Source organism: Pipra filicauda, unplaced genomic scaffold (genome assembly GCF_003945595.2).
Source record: "Pipra filicauda isolate LSUMZ 115617 unplaced genomic scaffold, ASM394559v2 scaffold151_size3305965_pilon, whole genome shotgun sequence".
Classification (NCBI taxonomy): Eukaryota; Metazoa; Chordata; class Aves; order Passeriformes; family Pipridae; genus Pipra; species Pipra filicauda.
In genome coordinates, this window is record NW_024104007.1 from 947,040 (window position 1) to 969,643 (window position 22,604).

Below are 22,604 nucleotides of genomic sequence, written 5' to 3' on the forward strand. Positions count from 1 at the left end.
CTGGAACATAATCCATAGGAAATAGCTTATTTTTCAAGGCAGCCAAACATACCACACCCACACGCTGACAACTAACAGCTTTATCTTGATTTGAGGCTCTTTTTGCCTCCTTTTTGTTCTTATAAAATTGCAAAATCTGCATTATCTAGTAGCTGAGACATTAAAGTTCTCTGGTGTGAGTTTAATTTTAAACATAAAACAAAACACAATATATTCAATATGCTATGAAGTTACTGAGCAAAAGTAAATGCTCTGGTGGGCTTGCATTATTGTACATAAACTGGCTTGGTGCATTTTATCATTCTCTCTACAATAAAAGCAAAACATCTTTAAGAAGCATTTCAGAGAACACCGTGCAGCTAATATTTCACATTTTGAGAAGATATAAAGAAGTGAACCCAGGATTGTCAAGGGCCATTCTCAACTCTGTATCCAGCTTATCCTTATCCCTCATGAAACTACTGATAACTGATCTCTGTTGCAATACAGTTTGTAAGCATCCTGCCTTGTCCCCGTGGAAAGCAGCAGCACTCCTACTGCCAGGTTCCATTAAATGAGACCAAATGTGCACAAAGTATTATCTATCACAGGGGACAAGAGGATTCTAGGATATAAAGTTGTGGAAACTGCCAACACAAAGTATTTTCACTTTTATGAATATCCATTTTGTACTTTTATTCATGTAATTCTTGGTATAGAAGCTTCAATACCAGGAGAAGAGACACAATTATAGTCAGTACAGTGAAATTATACAATGTCTCCAGCAAACAGAGAATAAGCAAAGCACAGTAAGGGATAAGGGCAGACAGTGAGTAATTCCAGTGACAGGAGTTTTCTAATGGTTTCACTATTCAAACCTGGTACCATTCTACTGCAAGCTGCAACTGCAACACCAAACACTAGTTAAGGACAAGAAGAAGGTACAGAAGCTTCACTGGTACACATTAATTTCACACCCATCTATGAAATCACTATAATAACGCCAGCTAAGAGCTTCAGCATCCATTTTGTTTAAATAAAGTTTATTTAAAATGCCTGTTAAGAGAAATGAAGAACCAAAAACTTGCACACGGCAAAAGGCTGAAATGGCAGTAAGAGAAAGCCTAAAGTTCAAATAATTAATAATATAAAACATACCAAGCTGGTAGCAAGCAATATTACCCTACTACTTTCAGCAAATGTATTTTACCTACTTACTTTCTAGAACTCATTAACCTAATCTGCTTAGAAAACAAAAACAAAGGAGTGACTTTTTCTCAACTAGAAAGTTATTGACAGCATAGAAGTATCCTGTCTTCTCTTACCAAAGCAGCATTTTCCCCTCAGCATGTAAAAGGACTCAAGTGACAATTTTCAGTCACTCCAACATTAAAGAAAAAGGAAAGCTACAGAAGTAGCCAGGTCTGCAAAGCATTTTGTTCTCTTGATATCTTTTTTCAAGCTTGTTTCTATAAAAATGTTTCCTCTTAACATTAAACAGTACTCAACTTAAAAAAAAAACCCAACCTTTTTAATTAAGCATTGAAAGTACTTCAATTACTAAGAAATTATAGTATTTCTCTAGTTTAATATTAAAAGTGGTATTGCCATGTATAGGCTACAAGTCTTGCTTGCCTGGACTAGTCTGCATAAAACATTTCTTGGCTAGCTGAGACACTGATGTCTACCCCTGTTCTTTAACTCTCTCATTCCTATACACTAACTCCTCTGACATCCAGCAGTACATGGATGACAGAGGTATCAGAGTGGACAAGAAACATGCAAGACTGAAAAGGCTGCCTGCATTTTATTTTTGACTTAACAGAATATTTATGGTACCAGTCACCACTAGAAGATTCACGATTAGATAGAATCATAGAACTGTTTAGGTTGGAAAAGACCTTTAAGGTCATTGAGTCCAACCATTAAGCCAGCACTGCCAAGGCCACCACTAAACCATGTCTACAAGAGTCACATCTACACATCTTTAAATCCCTCCAGGGGTGGTGGCTCCACCACTTCCCCAGGCAGATTTCAACATCATTTTGTATAATCTTATTCTTCTCCAATGACTACTGATCTGAAAAACTATAAAGGAAAACATGCACTGGATGGTCAAGGAAATTTGAACAAATAGCAAATACGCACTACAGAGCTATTTTTCAGCTAAAAGCAACAGTGGCTCCTTAAAAACAGCTGCACCAGCCACTGCTATAAAAGTGTTTCCTCAAAGTGCATCAGATGGACTGAAGAACAAGTCCTGAGACTAAAGCAGTGGTTTATATAATAAAAACCTTATCAGGCATCTTCAGGCTAATGGAGATTCATCAGACCCAGTTAAACAACTGGAACAAGCATTACAGCTACTGCAAATATACCTATGCAGAACAGACCTCTTGATACCGGGGGTCGAGAACAGGGGAAATAACCCAAGGGTGCTTTTTTTTTTGAACACTCAAACTTTATCTTCACGAGCTCCTCTGAAAAAGAATGTACTCAGAGTCTTAAGAGTTTTTCCTCAAGTTTATATCAGCACAAGTAGGGTTTAACAGCCTAAATAAGCAAGCCAAATAATTTACCCTGAACCACAGAAGGCATCAGAAAATCAGATCCAAGCCATTTAGTTTCTAACACTTAATTCTCAAGTACCAGAGTATTAGAATTCTGCTTTACTTCTAATTTAAAACTGATCCCAACTAGAAGGTGCATCTTCCAAAGAGATCTGTAATCACAGGGAGGAACGTGTTTGTCAGGGTTCCTCCTTCCTCCCCCACAATATCAAAGTGCTTCTGAAGCTATTCCAGTTTCTCTCACCTAACTGTTTTGATGAGACAAGTTTGCTCCCTGCATCTGCCTCTGCCATGGAAGTTTACCTTAGGGACTCAGACTCATTTCTTTTAGCTCTCAGTAAAGGCAATGGGTTGTATGACTGAATTTGTCTGGTTATTGGTCAAAAAAGTAGCATTCATTACTCAAACTTTCACACCCCCCAACAAGCAATTAGGCTTCTTTTCCTTGATTAATAAGAAGCTTTTTTCCAAGCCTGTCTAGAAAAGCAGATAGTAGTACAGATGTTTGCACAAAAGGAGACGATGGACAAAAGGTAGTTCTTTAATTAATGTTTCCAGAGCATCTGATTTTTGGAAGAGAAAGTCTTATATGGAGAGTATTTAACTGTGCAATTGGGAGCCACAATACACAAATAAGAACACTGCTCATCAACACCCTAACTTTTAGCAGAGGTCAGACATTCCCAACCAGCCACTCACAGGGCCATGCAAAAGGTGATGCTGGTGCCTGTTTGCAAGGGAACACACACATGGTACCATGTGACATTCACTTCCAAAGGAACAGGAGGTGCCCTTTTCAGGAAGCACATTCTCTTCAGCTGTTTTCAAGCATGCATTTCAAAATGTCATAAGGGACAGATTAGTCTCCTACAGATTTCATGGGAAAGAGGAAGGCAATCACTGCATCCCTGCAGCGGACTTGTAGTCAAATGGAAAGTTACTTCACACGTGAGGATGCCAGCTTGCTTTGTAATGGCAGGGCTGGGTCAGATCTCTGCTACACAGCTTCAAGTTTGCCAAGTCAAATGACTTACCTGGAAAGCAGCAGGGGTTGCTGTGACAGATGACAGCGAGCAGGCCCTTTACAGTGACTTAGTATCTAAGCCAGTTTCCTCTCCCCCTCTTCCAAAGCAAACAAGTGGTAACAACTACACTGCCACAAGCTTACCTCTGGGCCAACCCTGGGGCACAGAGGAAGAGGAAAACACAGGAATAGGTCAGGAATCCGGGTCTGAAAGACACTCTTAAGAGTTCATAGTTTGAGGTAAGTACAGGGGAAACATTTGCCCTGGCAGACTTGTTCTTGAGGTGGTACTTCACAGATCTGCTCTGAGCCCCCTTGCCTTGCTTTCGATGAGTGCAAGGAAGAACACAGGATACAAGGGCACAGAGGGAGGGAAGAATGACAAGTGTTCTAGAACCTTCAAGTTGTTCACTAGAAACCCCACTTTCTAGGTTTTAGGGTTTCTTTTGTTTGCTTGTTGTTTGGTTTGGGTTTTGTTGTTTGTTTTTGTTGTTGTTTCATTTTTATTTTGTAGGGGAGTTGTTTTGGTTTGGATGGGGTTTTGGGGCTGTTTTGTTTTGTTTGTTACCCACTTGAGAGTCCAAGCTGAAACACAGAATCTACATTTAACTTTCAGCCTTACTCATCCTCATTAAAGGAAAGCAAAACCTGACTCTGGAACTAATTAATCAGCTTATAAACAGACTGGCAATTACTTTGATTAATCTTTCTTACAGTAGCAACAGAAGATACATGTAACCTGATCCACAGACCAGCTCCGTGTTCAGGATTGATAGGGAGCTAAGCTTTCCACAGATACTCGACTTCACCCCTCCAGGATGCAGATACAGTTTGTCTTTTTTCTGGAGAAGTTGCCATATTCCTTTTCCTATTCCCTTACACGTGATTTTTTACTGATCTGCCCCTGTGTGGCAGTTCAGCACTTGTAAAAATACAAGTGAAGCACCTTTGCATGTTGACAGATTCACAAGGCAAAACCTACTGGAGGACTCACTGCAAAGATCAAACTCCCTCCCCCTCCCAAAAAAAAACCCCTTCAAGCAACAAGGAATTCTTCATAGGAATCTTACATGCAAGTGTAAATTGCAGCATGGCAAAGCAACAGATCTGTCATGAAATTGGTAAACAGATTACAGAAACATTTACCCAAAACAAGCACTTTGATAGCATTCTGCAAAACTACAGGCCAAGAAAGTCTTCCCAAACTGACATGACAAGCCTTCTAGTTTCAGATGCAGTACGACTTAGCAGTACCTCTTCAGCAGCCTAAATTAAAGGGAAGTTCACTTTCCATTAGTAGTTTCTCATGAGAGTTAAACCATAATCTGACACTTATATAGACTCCTGCAGTTCATGGAAACTTAAATTAAGGAGATGGCACACTGAGCCTCCAGAAGGCACTCTATATCCTCTTGACCTCAAGTTCACAAAAAAAAGTGTGACACGAATGCAAGTAAAGAGATTTGTTAGAGCATGTTAAACTAAAAAGCACAACAAAGACTTAACACAGGCCTGAAGCGATCGTCCTCTTATCAAATGTATTTAAAAGAAATACTGGGGGTTTAAAGCTACAGGCTTGTAAGAGGATTCTGCAAGTCCTAAGAAATATGCAAAGTTATGAGACCATTACTTATCAAGAAGCTTTCTAATAAACAAAATACAACACTTAAATGCATATAGATGACTTACAGGGTAGGCTCTTCATGTTCACCCACTCCTACAACACCATCTCATAAGTTGACCTGCCACCTAGAACTAGGGAATTTCACTCCAATATTTGCTGTATTAGTTGTCCCTACGTAAATTATTCCCAAGATGGAAAGTATTTAAAGGAATTAGCTTAATGTAGTACTTTTTGAGCAAAGCATTCAATAGGATTCCTCCAATCTGTTGCTTTGTAGGATATCTAAACTTATTCATGATTCAAGTTTACTCTGCTCAGCACACAAGATCTCATTTTGAATACCACATCCAGCTTTGGGAAGTGTCAGTCAAGAAGGATGTGGACAAACTCAGCTGAAGAGTTGCAGCAGCATAAATATCAGAAATTTAAAGAAAACATGGCTAATAAAGTTTGAAGATGTTGTTAAACACAACAAAAGTTTAATTCTAACAGAAGAAGGGTTCAGGAACAAAGTACAAACTCATCATTACTTTGTCTACCATTGGAGATACAGTATGCTAAAAAAATCTCTCAGTTAGGAAAATTCAAGTGAGACTGATCCCCATCTTCAAGAAAAAGGACCTTGAAACTCTGACATGGCATTAATATTAATTCAGCTCTGCCAAGTTGTTATGCTTGATGCATTTTGATAAGAATGGTCAGTGAAGCAGGGGAGGATGCAATTGATAATTAGAAACTGATGATGATTTGGGACATAATCCCTTTGCTATCTTAATGTCTTCCTCTACATTGATCCCAAAGAAAATGAAACAGTCCACCAATAACCACAATGCAAGTCTGAGGTTCACTTAGCACTTGTAGCCAGAAGCATTGATTATTTTAAGACAGATTTGTAAACCATTATTGAAGAGTAGGTTCAAGCTGGAGTCCCACTTTAGCAACAATATAGCAATCAGCACCCTTTATGATTTTCAAGTTCTTATACCATAATCTTGCTCTTCTTTCAGATTAATAGCTCTGCTGATACTGAACATTAACATTTACAGACTGAAAATACAAGGTACTTGGACTTGAGGAGAAACAGAGAAGCAATCATACCATGATTTAGAACACAAAAACAAAGCCTGGTTTCTTTATGGGAAGCAAGAATGCTTAGTTGTTTACTTGATCATGAGAAGTACTGCACAGCATGGTTAAAGGCAAACTGAGGAGAATTTAAAGTGCAACTCTACAGCACAGATTATTGTCCTTCCTTTAAATAATAAAAACAAAAAAAGCTACAATGGTTTTCTAACATTTTTTAAAGCTAGTTATCAGGAGCTGTGTTACAACCTTCAGTTACTATTGTCCATTATTTTTCCTGTACAGTAATAATTTTTCATGGTTCCTAACCCAATAGTCACTGTTTGGGCATGTACAAGCCCTTTACTTAGACAGCAGGTTTGCATTCAGGTTGATTGGGAGGGATGGCTAGTTGCAGCAGTATACCATTTCCCTCCTACCCAATTTGCATACAAACAGCACAGAAGTTAGTAAAAACTCCAAGTTTTACACAAATACTCACCAGCTTTTGTATCGTTATCCCAATCCCATGCTTCTAATATTAATGTGAACGATCTCTGAAAAGAAACAAGACACCAATTAGACAGTAATAAAAAGCTACTGGTTACACACCCGACAACCTGTGATTTGAAATAAGCAGATATTCTTGCTACAAGAAAGTCAAATGAAAGCAGTTAAAAATTTCACTTCTCTGTTGTCATGTGAAAGCCCTTGAAGGCATCTTTTCAAAAGCATGAAATATAACAGCATTAAAAATTGTGGGGCAAACCACGCTAACAGCAAAACAAAAACATCCCCCCCACACATAGAGGACTGAATTATTATTATTATTCTCCTCCCACTACATCTAATTCTCAGCTCTGCCTAGCCACAGAAATCCTTTTTAGACACAGCCCTAAAAGGTTTAAATGAAATGAAGTTCTCAACCTTGGGAAACAGCTAGGATATTTAAGACAAACAACTGAACCGCTCCCCCAAAAAAGGAATAAAATGAGGTAAGTCTATACCAGATCTGTTTTACAGAAAAACATATCTAAAGAAGAAACACAGAATTCACCCTGCATCTATCAAAAATTTAGACTTCTTTCTCATGGAAGGGACAGTGTGAAAAACACACCTGCAAGAGACACAGCAGAAATGTAATTATTACAGCAAGCACACCTGGCGCTGTATTTTCCCCAGAGGAAAGAGAAAAACCATGATTTCAGACAGTTCTAAAATTATTTGGAAAAAACATGAAGGCTTTACTTCACACTAAAGCAAGGCTTCAGGCATCTTTCTCATGTTTATGATCAAATACGTAGGACACATGTTGATATTCAAATACTAAGCTTATTTAGAAAAAAGTTACCTTATGCACATAGGTAATGTTTACCTGTTTTGCATTCAACAAGAATAGCTGTCAAACCCTTCAGCTTTGACAGTCTCCAATGGTTCCAAGTAACACTGAGATCCTCACATACATTCAAAACCAAGGAAAAAAAAACCCACCAAGAACAGAAGGAGTTATTGCATCACTGTCCTAAAACCCCGCTGTACACATCTTTGTGCTCAGAGGTAAGCCACACCAAAACCTGGGGCTCATTAAGTACAGCAGAGCCAAGCCCCAATGTGTGCAGAATTCACAGACTAATGATCTATGAATTCACATGGATATGGGGACATTCAGCCAAGAAATTTCCAGCACTCTTAGGAAGAGGATTATGTAAGAATTCAGCCATCTTTCATAGCATGGCTAAAACTACTGCACTGTTATATCAAGAGATGTATGTTTTCACTTTGAGATGCTCATAAGTGCTTTTTATGCCCCTCAACTTCCCACCAAGTGATCATAACACTGAAATCTCCCCATTTTAGAACAGCAGCAACAAGAACAGAGATCAGTGCAGCACCCTAAGCAGAAAGGCTCTTTGCCTGGAGGTCTTTCACTACTACAGCAGAGTCTACTCAGAAGCACACTTAACTGAGTGCATATTTTTCCACTGCTTACTTACATTAACACACAAACAACAGCTCAGTCTTTGAAAAACCTCTTTCTTCTGTACTTTCAGCTTCAGACATATACTGGGGAAGATGATTTTACATCATTGAAACAGAAAAAGTAAATATTTAGATTACACAAGGAAGGAGGGGGAAAGGGAGCTCAGGACTGGCTACACTGGACAGAGGCATACTGGAGTTTGGACTGCCTTTGAATAAGGACAACTGATCGAGATCAGCTGAGAAAGTAAAGGTCTCTACTTCTGAGGTATGATATCATAGCACAACTCACAACTCCACCCAGTTTTTTTGAAGACAAGTGTTAGTGAAGCATTTTAGTAGATTCACCCTACAACTCCCTGCTCTCCCATGCCCCCAACCACCAATATATCTCAGTATTTAGGGGATTCTACTGTACTCTGAAAACACTGCCTGCCACCCTTCTTTCTAACTGCAACCTGAAAAAAAAAAAAACCATACATTGAATAGTTGAAAAAATAAGTACTATGTAGCACTGCCCTAACATTATCTTCTTCTGGCAATGGTGAGTTATCCTTATTTTGAAAAATTATGAACTAATCCAGGCAGAATTCTGCAAATCAGTGCAAGATCCAAAGATGTTATCCACCTCTTCTACTTTTAACTACTTGTCTTCTAACATATCCCCAGTTTTCCTGTGTTCCACTGATCTGTATTAGAAGTATAAACTAGAGCCCAAGTGCTTCCAGATGTCCACTTGCTTATCTTATGTAAGTGCTGGTCTTTCCTACTGCAAATAGACTTCTGCATCTGACTTCCCACACAAGCCAAGACAGAAAAAAAATTCAAGCTGGACTTGCTGCCTTAGGAAACAGATCAGTCAACTATGCTTTCCCATCATACCATTTGAAAGCAGATTTGTATCTTTGCTCAGGATGCTAAGGAATTTTTGTGGGTTAAGAGAACTCCACACAATACACTGCTCCAGCATGCTCATGCTGGATAGTGTGCATGGGGATAAAGAGGCCTTCTGCCAATTTTAAGATGCTTAAAACAAGGAATCCAATAGCTCTGGCAGCAAATCTCACAATCTAAGTTGTCATAGTCTCTGGAGTTGAAAATATTCCTCTACTGTCATATAGAGACTCAATAGTACCTTAAGAGCAACTATGACTCTGGTTCTCAACAACTTTTTCAAAATGTGGAAGAACTGAAATTCTGTCCCAAACCCTGACCTTTGCTGCCCACACAGCTCGTGCTGCCTCCTCATGGCTTTGCAAGCCCCAGGTTCCACAAGCCTGGTCTCCAGCATTTGCTTTTACCATTGTCCCACTAATGACCATCAAGCACCATAAGCCCATCTATAAAAAGCTTAAAACCCCTACAAAACAAAGACAAGACCCAGACTATTAAATTCTTTCACTTACTGGCATCCCATAGCCTCAGTTTCCCTGTGTTTACTTATGGGTTAATAGGTTATCCCTTGGCTGTTCATATGTAAGCAAGCATATGGAGTGTAACATTTTAGGAAGGCTTGTAGTCACACTCGCAGGAGATTAGAGATGTTAATCAGATGGCATTAAACAGTATTGATAGACAAATACATATTTACTGGAAGATCAGTTTCAGCTGGGACAGCTCTCAGTTGTGCCGCTTCCTGCTTTCTACTGAATTACACCTTCAAAACCCTTAGACACAGCAAGAATGCAACCATAAAACTGATTTTTATGGCTATTTTACCACTAGAGAAGACAGCTAAGGCTACCAGCCCAATTTGTCTTCCCTTCCTCACTTTCAGCTAGTCAGTAACTTGAAAGAGGAATTCCTCTCTGTGGTAGTGCAATGGATTGTCATATTACAATTACTACACCTCAAAAGAGAGAAAGCTGGTCCTTAACATACTGGTTCAAAAAAAACCAGTCTTGCCCACTATCACATGTAGGAAGTCTTGCACTAGATCTGCTTAAGCTCATTTGAATTTTGCACTTTAATTTAAAACAACAGCTGAAAACTTACAAAAAAAAAAAAACATCTGTGTTACCAAGTATGTCTATAGTATGCTGCACTGAGAGCTTCCCAGTTATGGCTCAATTATCAGAAACATGTTTGACTATCAAAATGATTTACTAGTGGAATTTTTTAATATTCATACACCCACCCACACTGTAACCCTGCCCAATAACCAGAGTAGGAGCTATAAAGCTGAATAATACTAATGGATATAAACTTTGAAGGATATCTTTAGCTCACATAATGGCCATACTCATTTTATGCATTAGTCACACCTGTACTCTTCAACAGAAAGTCTAAGACAGACTACCCAGTACACCATCTACTAACACCAGCTGCAAGTAACCCTTCTATTGCACAGACATTGACACCAGACATTTTTCTCAAATGGTGCTTGCAGCAAACAGCTTCAAAATTTGCACTAATTTAGCTCTTGTCCAGAATCTAAGGTCTACTCATACTGCAAATCCTTAGCCCCCTCACATCATCCAGCAGTGTCTTGGCTCTTTGATGTACCTTTGATATGAACAGGCCAGTATAAAAGTTATTGAAGACAGAATGTTCTCCATAGACTGTTGATATGAATGTGTGTTCAAGTTCAAGCATAAATCTACCAGAAATCTCTACAAAAGTATCCTAAAAATGCCCCAAAATCATGAGTCTTATGCATAATACACACACACCACCTCACCTGCTTCTTCTTTAACTTGCACAGAAGTCCTGCTGTAGGCTGATACAACCATAACAGCAGGACATGCACACTTCAGTCTGTTCTTACATATAAGAAAAGCTTTGTAAAGTAGTACCTGTTGTTCATTTCAACTAGTACTAGCAAAACACTGAGAAAATATTTTTAAAGTGACCATGGCACAGATTGGAGGTTGAGGGGATAGGGGCTAATATACTGAAAATACACTTCATTCTGCTGACTTTAGTGTCTGGGTTTATTTTCTGGAAAGAAATAAAACACACAAGAGCATTTGTGCTCATCAAATGAGAAACTGGAAGATGTTAAAGGCTACAAATCAGGAGAGCATCAGTACACTTCTGCAGAAGAGCACAGCTTATGCAAGAACTACTTCGTAGGAGTTAACTGAACAGATATGCCAAGCAGCTTGGAAAGATACAAATTAAGTCTGTTTATCATGGTGATGCTGTTTTAGTTGTGTTTTTTTCTCAGGATTCGTGTTGACATAAGCAACTTCAAAGCATTATTCCACTGTTTGCACTAAACAAAACACTCCCCATACTATCCCAGAGACCTCCTTTATGAGGAGAGGGGAAACAAGACCTGTAAGATTGGTTTTGTTCACTTTCATGAACTGTTACTATTACCTTGATACCTGCAAATCAACATTCAAAAGGTATGGGTTTTCTGGCAAACCAGACATGTCAGATTTTTCATCCCAAGAAAGATCAATCTGCTGACAGCACTTTGTCAGGCATAGAACTCATATATAGTCATAGAACACTCAAAGTCAGTCATAGAACTCATATATTCTCCAACTCATAGTCTGAAAAACGCAACAGGTGAAGGTTGAGTTGAAATCAATACTTGAAGTTTTCTGCATCAATTACATGTTATTGCATATTAAAACTTTTAACAGACAAAATTATCAATTTCACATTAAAAGGACTGACTGGAGTTTCTACGAGGAAAAACCTCATAAGAATGAGCTATGAAGTAAAAAAAAAAAAAGTTTGGTTCCTAAACAAACCCTGAGCCCACCTTATCTTCCTGTTCCACAGCCACACAGTAAATGTAGGGTCTCATCACCAGTAAATACCACTTTTCAAACCTCAATCAAGCATAGGCAGTATTTGTAGTCAAACATTTCAACTGTCAAAACAGGCTGAACAACAACAGCATAGTACTCTTCTTACTGCTAGTCTAATTTTTGTAATTTCTGGAATAAACCATCACCAATATGTCTTGCAAGTCCATTAAGTCTTGATCAGCACAGTCAACTCTCCTGCTTGCTTTCCTAAGGAACTCTGAGACAAGTGAGGCAAACACAGGTCTGGGGGCTTGCCCCCCCTTTTTGTTTCAGCACCTTTCCCCCTCCCTCAAGCAGCCTGCTTGCCATGGAAAAAGCTGACTTCAAGGCAAGCATATTCCATTTCCTTCCCCAGGAACCCTGCAGCGAGTTCTTACAACTTCCTCATGAATAACCCAGAGGTGTAAAGGGAATAAGGAAGAAATAAAGAAAGATTCTGAGAAGATCCAGGACTCATCTTCAATACAGGTTTAAGGGCAGACAAATGAAACAGGTCTGCAGGTTTATCTTTTAGAAAGAAACATTATAGAGTCACAACGGAGCCCTTTGCTGAAGGAGTAAATGATCCCCATTGGGGGTGGGGGGTTGGGAGTTGGGTTGTGTTTTTTTTTGAAACTTGAACGATATTTCAGCCACTCGCATGCAAGAACTTGTCTGCTGGTCTCAGAGGCCATTCACCACACAAAATCATAAAGATACCTATCCTCTAAACCCTCATTTTTCATTTAAGCAGCAAGCATAGTGCTTCCCTTTGGAAATCAGGGCCAAACAGCCCCATTTTGTTAGGAGTGGAAGGCCGGGTTAGAGTACTGCAAACATCAGCAGCAGATAGCAGAAAGCAGTTGAACAAGTTGAAGCTTTCTATTTGAGAGCAATTACTGCAGTTATACTCCTCTTGGCCCAGTCACAAAAGCAGAACCATGTTTACAAACTCTGGAGCCCTAATGCTGTTTGAGGGGAACTCTTTATGAATTAGCCCCACCTGACAATCTTTAGGAAGTCTGTAAAACCAGGGAGTGGGGAGAGGGGCTATTTTTTGCCATGATTAACAGTCAACAGGCTGATATCTCCACCTACATGAGTCTGAACACTCATTCCACTCCTCCCCCAAACTAAGCAAAATCTAAACTGGAGGGGTGTGTGTGTGTACGCGTATGGGGGTGGCAGAAGGAAATCTAGATGTCTAGACTACTAAGAGTCATTTCATTGCAAAAAGAGCACAAATAAAAACAACAGGTGAACGGGAGTCAGTCTTGGAGTTAATATACCAAATTTAACACCCAGGTAGAGACTCATTCCAGTAAAATTACCCAGCAACTAGGTGGAAGAATCCTACCAACAACCAGCTGCATGTATCTGAAAGATAAAACAACTTCAAGGAGGGACTCAAAGGGGTATTACAACACCTATTTGGCAGTACCTAGTGTTTTGTGAAACAGGAGCATAGTGTGCTTCTCTCCAGGGTGATCAAACTACTAGGATCATGGCACACCTCACCAGATGATATACCTGTAGGAAGATCTTCAAGTGAAGGCTGAAGACACTCTGATCCTGCTGCAGTGGTAGAATGCAGCAGGAGTTTCTCAACATGAAAGGGTTTTGATATATCACAAGACAGGAAGCATTTTAGCTGAGGAGTTCTCAAAATCATCTGAAGTCACATATAAGCTTTAGCTAATACCTGTAAAACAGTGACCCATTTTCACAAAAGGCCAAAATGCCATGACTGACTAGAGATCCTCAAGGCAGAACATTAATACAGTCACCTCAGGCCACATAAAAGCAAAGAGAAAGCCCTCTGGAGATCCAACTACATATGAGAAGCTAAACTGTTGGAAGGACTCCACAAGCTTCTTGTAACTAGACAGAAACTCAAAGCAAATCTCAGCCAAGTCAACCTTGTGACAAATGACAAGTCTTAGAGATGTACTTGCTCCCGATACCTCAGTGATACCCCGACCTTTGACAGCCCTCCCTGTCAGACAGCTGCTGCAGCCAGGGCAGCAGCACCCCTGAGAAAAAACGAAGCATGCACCTCACCAATAGTTTTCACAAGGTCAGAAACAAGTCATTAGTTTCTTATTTAGAAAACCTGAAGGATATCTGACCAGGCAGTAGTCATGTGAGGATTTCATCTGAAGAAAAGTTCATCGGCTATCTACTCTCAGCTCACGGGACACTAAAGGTTCTAGAAGAGCCCATCCCTATTTTAAAGCAGTGCCTTTCACCATTACACACATAGCAGTAATGCTAGTCCAGTGGAACAGAAGTAATACTTGCCTCTGCTTTTTATAGCTGTCTGCTATTCATCCCCACCCTACTCCATCCCCCCTCCCCTGATTCCAGCATGTACACATCTCTGTACTCAGGGAGATTAAGTTCCAACTATGAAGTCCAAGCTGCCAACTGTGGCCACTTAAATTTGAACAAACACTGAAGGATTGACTTCCAAGTCATTTGTTTTCCTTATACTTTCAGAACTATACAAAAAAAAGCATCAGTGAAAAGTCTGCTATTCGGGTACAAGGACTCCCACAATCACTTGCCTTTGTCAAGATTTTTCAGCAAGAAACAAGAATATCAATGTTTAATACCAGTTCATGTTATCAAATTTGTCAGTTTTCTTGAAACACTTCTATTTTACTGCAAATGCCTCCTGCCTATGTCATCTCTAGGCATCTCCTCTGAGACAAGTCTCAGCAAAAGTACTGGTTTATAAAACTAATCAATACATCAAAGGGGACATAGAAAAATCTTTTCCCCAACTGGATAAGCAAGCTTAATATTCATGAAAAAAGTAAGCAATTTCATCTTAGATGAATGACCAGTAACTACAATTTTATTCTAGTTACTAGAATAGTGACATTCTAGGCAGTCTTCAAACTACTTAATCTTATCATTTCTCTTTCCACAGTACCTTTCAGAATTCTCTGTACCAACTGTCATAATGGGAGTATAGTGTTGCATATCTCATTATTTTAACTTCCAGCCTTGTTGAATGTAAACTAATTTTCAGAGAGCCTCACATAACCCTGAGTTAATGACACCTGTGACCTTGTTCTTCTGTGCAAATCTGTATTGATAAGGTTTCCCAAAATACATCTTGCAACTTGCCGGTTCCACAACCAGTTACTCCTTCAACCCACCAAAGCCATCTTGCTCCTAGCTAAGCGAGTTCCCTTCACAAACTCAACACAAGTTCTTTGATCAGATTACATTAAGAGATCTGCCTCCCACTCTTCACCCATGTCTTGACAATTTAATATTCAGATGTCTGTTGGAAAGAGCATCCTGGAGAGAAAGGGAGGCTAGAGAACAGGGCAAACAACAAGGAAAAAAGATATCCAGTGCTATGACACTGCGATTCTGTAAGTGAAGGTGGAGGGAAGCAGCGTGGTTCCCCTGTTCTCCCTCTCCCATGAGATGGGATGAACAGCAATCCCCAAGAGGAGGATGTCAGAAATCAAAGGTCCAGAGAAACGCAAGAAGGAACAAAGAGTCAAATTATTTCCACGAGAGAAATGCAAGAGTTGGTCAAACCTCCACAGCCTAGAAGAGACACAAGGGGAATATGCAACAGAAGCCTACAACGCTTCAGAAAGAGACCCTGGGGATGGTTAGGAGTAGATCATCTGTTTTCATGTTCTTGACACAAAAGGCATGAAAGTAAGCTAATAGGATCCATGGTCAGAAGAAATGAAGAAAAGATGGCACTTTAGGCAGAAATTTGCAAAACAATACATAGGTTGCCTAAGTGCAAAGTGGTTTTAAGAGTTTTGTGGGTCCAAGGACAGTGTGGCAGAAATACTTCAGAGAGACCAATCACAGTTAGCTCAGGAAGGTCCCAGGTTGAAAACAAAGCTTGAGAGAACACAGAACAGTTTTCTGTATTCTTGCCCTTAGCCTCTCATCAACATTTGCTTACATTCCCTGAACTCTGACTTCACTATAGGTGCAGTTCTGAAGCAAGTATTTTGCTTTTTCTAATGGCTGACATTAAAACAAGAGAGTACTAAAATAAATAAAACGATTACACTGTAGAATCTTGCATGCCTGCCTGAGCCATTACCACTTATCCCAGGGTAATCAAAATTGTGCCCAAGGAGTGTTTGAGGAAAAAAAAAAAAAGGACCCAGGATAAACAAAGCACAGTTCTAAATCAGATTTATAATTATATCTCAGAACTCCTCTTTGAAAACCATGACAGAAGAAGCCATAACTGAAAAATCTAATTAGATTCTCCTTTCTGCAATACTGAAATGTCACATGAAATAAAACAAATGCAAAAATCACCAACCCTTGTATGAAATTCCGTCAGGTACCTGTTGCAGTAAACACAACATATGCTATTCAGAAAAAAAAAAAAAAGGACAAGCTGAGCTAAAGCTACTAATTGGAGACCTTACTATTTGGAATAAAGGAGGACTGTAGGCTTCTGAAACTTCCCCTGAGGAAAAGGTAATCCAGACAGTCTTTTAATAGTGATTAAGTCAGGTGACACAAAGCAGAACATTCTGTCATCCAAGGCAAGGTAACAGAAATGCTTGAATACACCAAGCATTTATCCTTTAACTAGAGGAAGACTGACAAGTGTCAAGTGAAATACTAAGCTTACCAATTTTTCACACAAAAATTCATCAGCGCATTTGTGACAAAAAACCCGGTTTAAGTATAAGAAAACTGGTACTTGTCTTGGAGAGACTAAACCAAGGTTTACACAAAAAGGTAACTGAAATAATTTGGCAATTCATCTCCAAACTTCAGCTACTCTATTTACATTAGTCCAAATCAATCCCTATTGGGTTCTATACAGCATAGACGATGGCTGGTGCTATTCCTAATTAAGCCTCCTCCACTAATAAAGTGATTCTGCACTGTCTGTGTGTGTCACTGAGCCAAGTTCACACTAGCCAGACATGTTCTTCCACACTAGCTGAAAAGCAAGCAAGAAATACCTCCCCCATTAAAAGCTGGGACTTTCAGTAACTCAGGACACAGTCTAAGAAGGAACAAAACAGCTTTCAAAACATCACTCATATACTCCAAGGAGAACTAGGGCAAGAATAGAATAGAAAGGGTGAAAATTAAGTTAGCATGACTGGCACAAAAGCTGTGAAGGCAACAGCATCTGTGACAGTCTGGAAATACCAGCTAAAAAAAGTGTTAGAACTTTAGAGCTGAAAGGGATTAAAAAGCAAAAAATAGTCATAGACTTGCTGCAGAACTTCCTCTAACTTGACTGAACTACCCTCAATGCAACACTGCCATCCATAAAACCTATTTTCAAATACTGAAAGGGAGTATTGCCATTACTCAAGATCCCAGACAAACTACAGGAAGAAGCAGACTCTTCAGAGCAAACCAGATTGTCTGGATTTCCAAAAGATGCTTCTAGATACGCAGCATGGATACCTAGAGTGCTCCTGATAAAGGGAAATGGTAGATGTATCTGCTTAGCCCTTCAGATACCTCAGTACCTGTGTACTTGACAGTTGCTACAGTTTCAGTCCAGGGCTCAGGCAATACAGCTTCAGAATTTGAGCAGAGATCAGAATCCTTACTGACCTCAGGAAACACAGTTTAGACCAGAATAAACAGGGGTAAGGAAGCAGGAATTAAGACACAATAAGCCTTCTGGATCCATACCTATAGAGGTAAACCCATTTCAGGTAACCTTGTTCATTTGAACTTTTGCACGCTGTCCAGTAGGGAAAAAAAAACGCCTTAAAAGTTTTGGTCAATAAGCACAGAAGACCTTGTCCTTCAGGTCTCTAACAAGTCATATGAAAAGACTTGCAGAAACTCAATACCATTCAACACCTCAGTGAAACTGCTTTTTTTCCACATAAAGGAATCCCACCTCACCCTGCCTATTCCAATCTGCAACAAAGAACACAGTAGATGCATCTTGGAGGTGATACTTAGATTTACTGGCCAGAGGCCTAGCATCCCGTAAAAAGCTTTAGGCATGTGGAAAACAGGCCTCAAAAAGGACAGGTCCTCCCAGCTGCCAGAGCTGTCTGTTCACACATGACCACTGTGAAAGAACAATTGACACTATAAAGAAAGATGATATGTGCACAAAGTCAAATACACCTGAAAGCAGTCTTAACAAGCCACCCTGATCATCACTTTGCTTTGTTACAAAATGAGATGAGAGCTAATGATGACCACAGAATACAGAAGAGTTAGTGTGACCAGCAAATACCAGTGCTCAGAAGAACCATTAGTCATCCTTCCTACTGCCACAGCTCCCCTCTGCTGGTTAATTTACCCAGCACATCTCTGTGCACTAAACCTTTATGTAGTCTGATTAAAAGGTAACAAATTTTTAGCTAGCCTTTGATACGGGTGTTTTAGCTAGCCTTTGATACCTGTTCCAATAAGGTTCTGGAATGCATATTGGGATACAAAATAGTATCAGCAAGCTTTCCTTCTACACCTTAGAAGAAATTAGTAGAGAAGCCAGCCAACCACCAAAACTATTTTAAATATAACAGCTACCAACCAAAGCAATAGAATTTGGTATGGTACACTACAACCATACAAGAGGAAGAGACAGCATCTTACTATCTTACCTGAGAGCAGTCAAACAAGTATCACACTGTATTATAACTCTTTCAAACAGGAGAGCCTAGTGTAACACCTCCAGGTTACATTTCTGGAGTTTCTACAGCAGAAGCAGCAGGAAGGAAAATGAAATTATCCCCACATGCATCAATCCTGAAAACATGCTAGAACCTTAAATAATAGCCTTCTCTTCCATCCTGAACAGGAAGAACCCCAGGTATTGATTTTTAATTGAGATCAGAAATTGAGATTAAATCATAAATTATACACAAGAGAGCAGAGTAGCAATTCCAGTAGATGATTTTTTTGTTAATATCCAGTTTTACTGGACAACAACAGAAAACCAACTAACCAAACAAAAAAACCCCAAAAAACAACCAAGCAAAAAAACCAAAACACACTGATTTAGATGGAGGGTCATAGGATTAAGTGTAAACAGACACTTTGCCTGATCATTACATAAAAGGAAATAAACAAGTTACATCTTCAGATACTTTCATGACTTCCCAGCTAATATAACACAGTCCTCTCCTGCACAGCTGGAGCTAGCACTAGCATTTTCCAGAAATCCACTGAGCTAATCCAATAGCAAAGAACAGAAGAAAGTATTGATGAAATTAGAGAACAGAGAAAAAAGCCTTTTATAAAGAGACATGTACAACACCAGGCAGACAGTTGGGTACCATCTCAGCATCCTTCTATTAGATTTCAGCAGAAGCTTTCAGCCCTGCTACCACCTTTGAACTGCTTCAGACAAACTTGATATTAACCAAGTATCCACGTCCTACTCTTTTCCTAAAGTTTTGGAAGAAGTCCAAGATAAATTGAGCCCACTATACATACACTTTCTTGTTGCATTAATGAAAGTGTAGCTAGATTGTCTCTTTTGAAGTGTGTGTAACAACCATGAAGACCCATTAACAGTTAGTGCAAGACTTATTTTATGCTAATATTTAGAATTCAAAGATGAACTAGTAATTAATACTGCTCTTCCCCTCCCCTCTGCGCTCCATGTGGCATGGGTATTAGTGTCCTCTGGGCACTTCAAGCCATGCATCATTATAATTTCAACTTGAAGTCAAGAGGGAATTAAGCTAACTATGTAATAACATACTTTAATTATTGTTCTAAACACAGAACACCTGCATGCACTCTTTTGTATTGGAAATATGCATACTAAGAAGGTAAGCAAATACATTAAAAAAAAAAGATATGCCCCCAAGTTCTGTGTATGCAAAGTTCCCAGGAACAGAGAGTAGTGTTTTAATCTTACCCCTTTTAAATATTGTTAGCTGCTGATAGCACTGCAATCTTTCCCTTTGTTTTTGAAAAAGCAAATGCCCACAAAACCAATTCCAGCTAATGAGCCTAGATATCTTGCCTTAGGAAGAGGAGAGGCCCACACTCAACCTCTGCTCCTAAGGGAGTGGGGATTACAGCATCGTTTTTCTAAGTCCTCTTCAACTCTCTCATCAGTCCTACCCAACTGAGTCACCTCTAGAGCTACTTGGGCAGCAGCAGTCACAGCTGAAAGAGGACAAATGAGATAAAGACTCCACTGCCCCACACTAACGGCAACCCCTGACTGATCAAATATTCATACAGATCCAAACAAGACACATCCCAATGCTGGGCTCTGAGCACAGCTATCATTACAGAGCTTCTCATCATAAAGCAACACAAGTGTCTCAGTTTTATTGCTAATTGAGTCACACGACAGCTTCAGTCAATTTGAACTTCACATTTTCACAAGAGTCTTATCAAACAGATTGTAGATCTGCTCGTGGCTAGTAACAGAAGTGTCATTAATCCAGAGAAAGGAATAACACACCTAATCTGTCCTTCATTTCAGCCCTGAGTGAAACACCAGCTCAGTTTTCAAATTCTGCAAATGGTAAAGAGGCTGGCAGAGAAGTCAACAGATAGAAAACACCTTATTTTAGTTCTCTGTACATTTGCAGGAAGAAGTTGAGCAGAAAAGTAAGAGTCACCACTCTAAGAGTGGGTGCAAGTTCTTTCATGCAGATCCAACTCATGCAAGGAACTTGAATAAAGGATTAAACAGGGACTATGCACACATTTAAATACACATGGTAGAGGCAAAGTTTAGTTGGGAAAAAATAAGTCTATAAGTATGTTCCTGAAACAAAATCTTGTATCATATTCCAGCAGCAAGACTGAATCTTCTGAACAATACTTTATGGCTACAGTAAATCTTTATCACATGCTTGCAGCACCAACCACTACATTGTATTTAATTACTTTTAAAAATTAGTTGCTTACAGCAATAGCATAGGTAGCCCACAATTCCACGGTATCTATTTGAATATATGACAACAGCCATGATCAATCCCACCATAACAAAGCAGCATCAGAACTTTAATAACCAATCATATCTTTCATATTCACGTAAGCTGGAGGGGAATCTGATACAGCTTTTTACTACTACAACTCAGACAAACCTCACAAATGGGCACACCTTTGGAAGGAAAGTGTAACAAGTGTAGCAAAGCACATGAAACAGCCTTTGAAAGTAAGCACTTGCCCTGTAAATTTACTCTAAGCATGTAAATTCAGAATGCTTCTCTATTTTTTTTCCACTCTTCTCCTCCCATTGACATGGATCTGGAAGCTATGAAAGGCATATTATCTCAGCAAGTCTTCAAATTCATTTCATTGTTGACCCCTAGTTACTCCTCCGGTGGGTAACAATGTTACACTCTTTCCTCATAAGGATGAGTATCAATGGAGAACCGAAGGAAGCCATCTAAAGTAAGCTAATATTAGCAAAACCTGGAGACTAGTTTTGCCAGTCCAAAGCTGGACTTGTATCTCAAAAGTAGGTACTAGTGACTATTTTACAGTTTCAGTACTTCATTTACCGCTCAGTCTGCTGTTCTGACTTCTCCAGACTCCTTGTCAAGCTGAAGTTTCACAGGCTATCAAATCTTGAAAATCCATCCTAAAGGCTCAGGGACAAACAAATTATTGCTGATAGCAAGCTACCACAAGTCAAGACTATTGCTTCATGCCAGCTAAAGCTTATCTTGTTTACCTCACGTTTGCAGTGATCTAGGAGTAAATATGAACAGCTTGAGATCAGTTAATATGCAACAGTTTGTACTTCTGTCTAAGCCCTGTGACAATCAAGGGGCAACCACCTTACCCCTCACCTCTTACAGAACAAGAGGGATGTGAAGAGACTACAAGATATAAACCATACAGCCCTGAAGTTATCAGGGTTACTTAACAGCAAACATCAGAAGGCACTGCAGGAGCACTAAATATTTGACAACCAACACCTTAGGTGTGCATCCAAGTCTAAACATTTCAGTTTCCCTACTTCCTTCCCTTCTTCACTTTCTGGTAAGAGAAAGCACCAATATGCGGGGATGAATCACAGAAACAACACTCTGTTCTACAAAGGTCTCCAACGGCCAAATACAATACTAAAATATTTGGGGCCTATATATAAACATGATTTAAACAACAGTTTATAACCAACACAAGGATGCTATCAGGTCATTGTTGTGTGCAAAATCTAGTCATTACTGAGGGGCAACAGACAGCTATACTTGCTCTTAACAGTTCAAGTAAGCATGGTCAGACTTCTAGACTTTGCTGATTGCATGTAGCCAGTTACAGTAAAAATTCCATGTTGTGATACAAGGAAAATCATGTTATTGTAACATAAGGGAATCAAAACCATAAAAAGCACCATGTTTTTTTTGGTTTTTGTTTGTGGGTTTTTGGTTGGTTGGTTTGGGGTCTTTTGGGGTTTTTTTGGTTGTTTTTTTTTCTACATGGTGTAAGAGAAAGAAACTGCCACTAAAACCTATTAAGCAGTAGCATAGGTTACCAAACCAGTGCTGTTAAAATTGTCCTCAATCAATAGTAAGAACAGTAAGTGGTACCAAAAACTGAACACCCTAGAAAACTTATACTTCAGTCTTGACTGGAATAGATCAATAATTAAGTTATTTAAGTATTTCCCAACTTACTGCTCAAAGCACATGTCAATCAAGTCT

The 22,604-nt window shown here is 39.4% G+C and overlaps 1 protein-coding gene across 1 annotated transcript in view; it reads right to left on the reverse strand.

The window, feature by feature from the left end:
* JAG2 (jagged canonical Notch ligand 2) overlaps window positions 1-22,604 on the reverse strand; it is a 70,587-nt gene that overhangs the window by 37,244 nt on the left and 10,739 nt on the right. Inside the window, exon 3 of the mRNA XM_027716694.2 lies at window positions 6,762-6,816. Coding sequence (XP_027572495.1) covers window positions 6,762-6,816 — 55 coding nt within the window. The remainder of the gene's footprint in view (window positions 1-6,761; window positions 6,817-22,604) is intronic.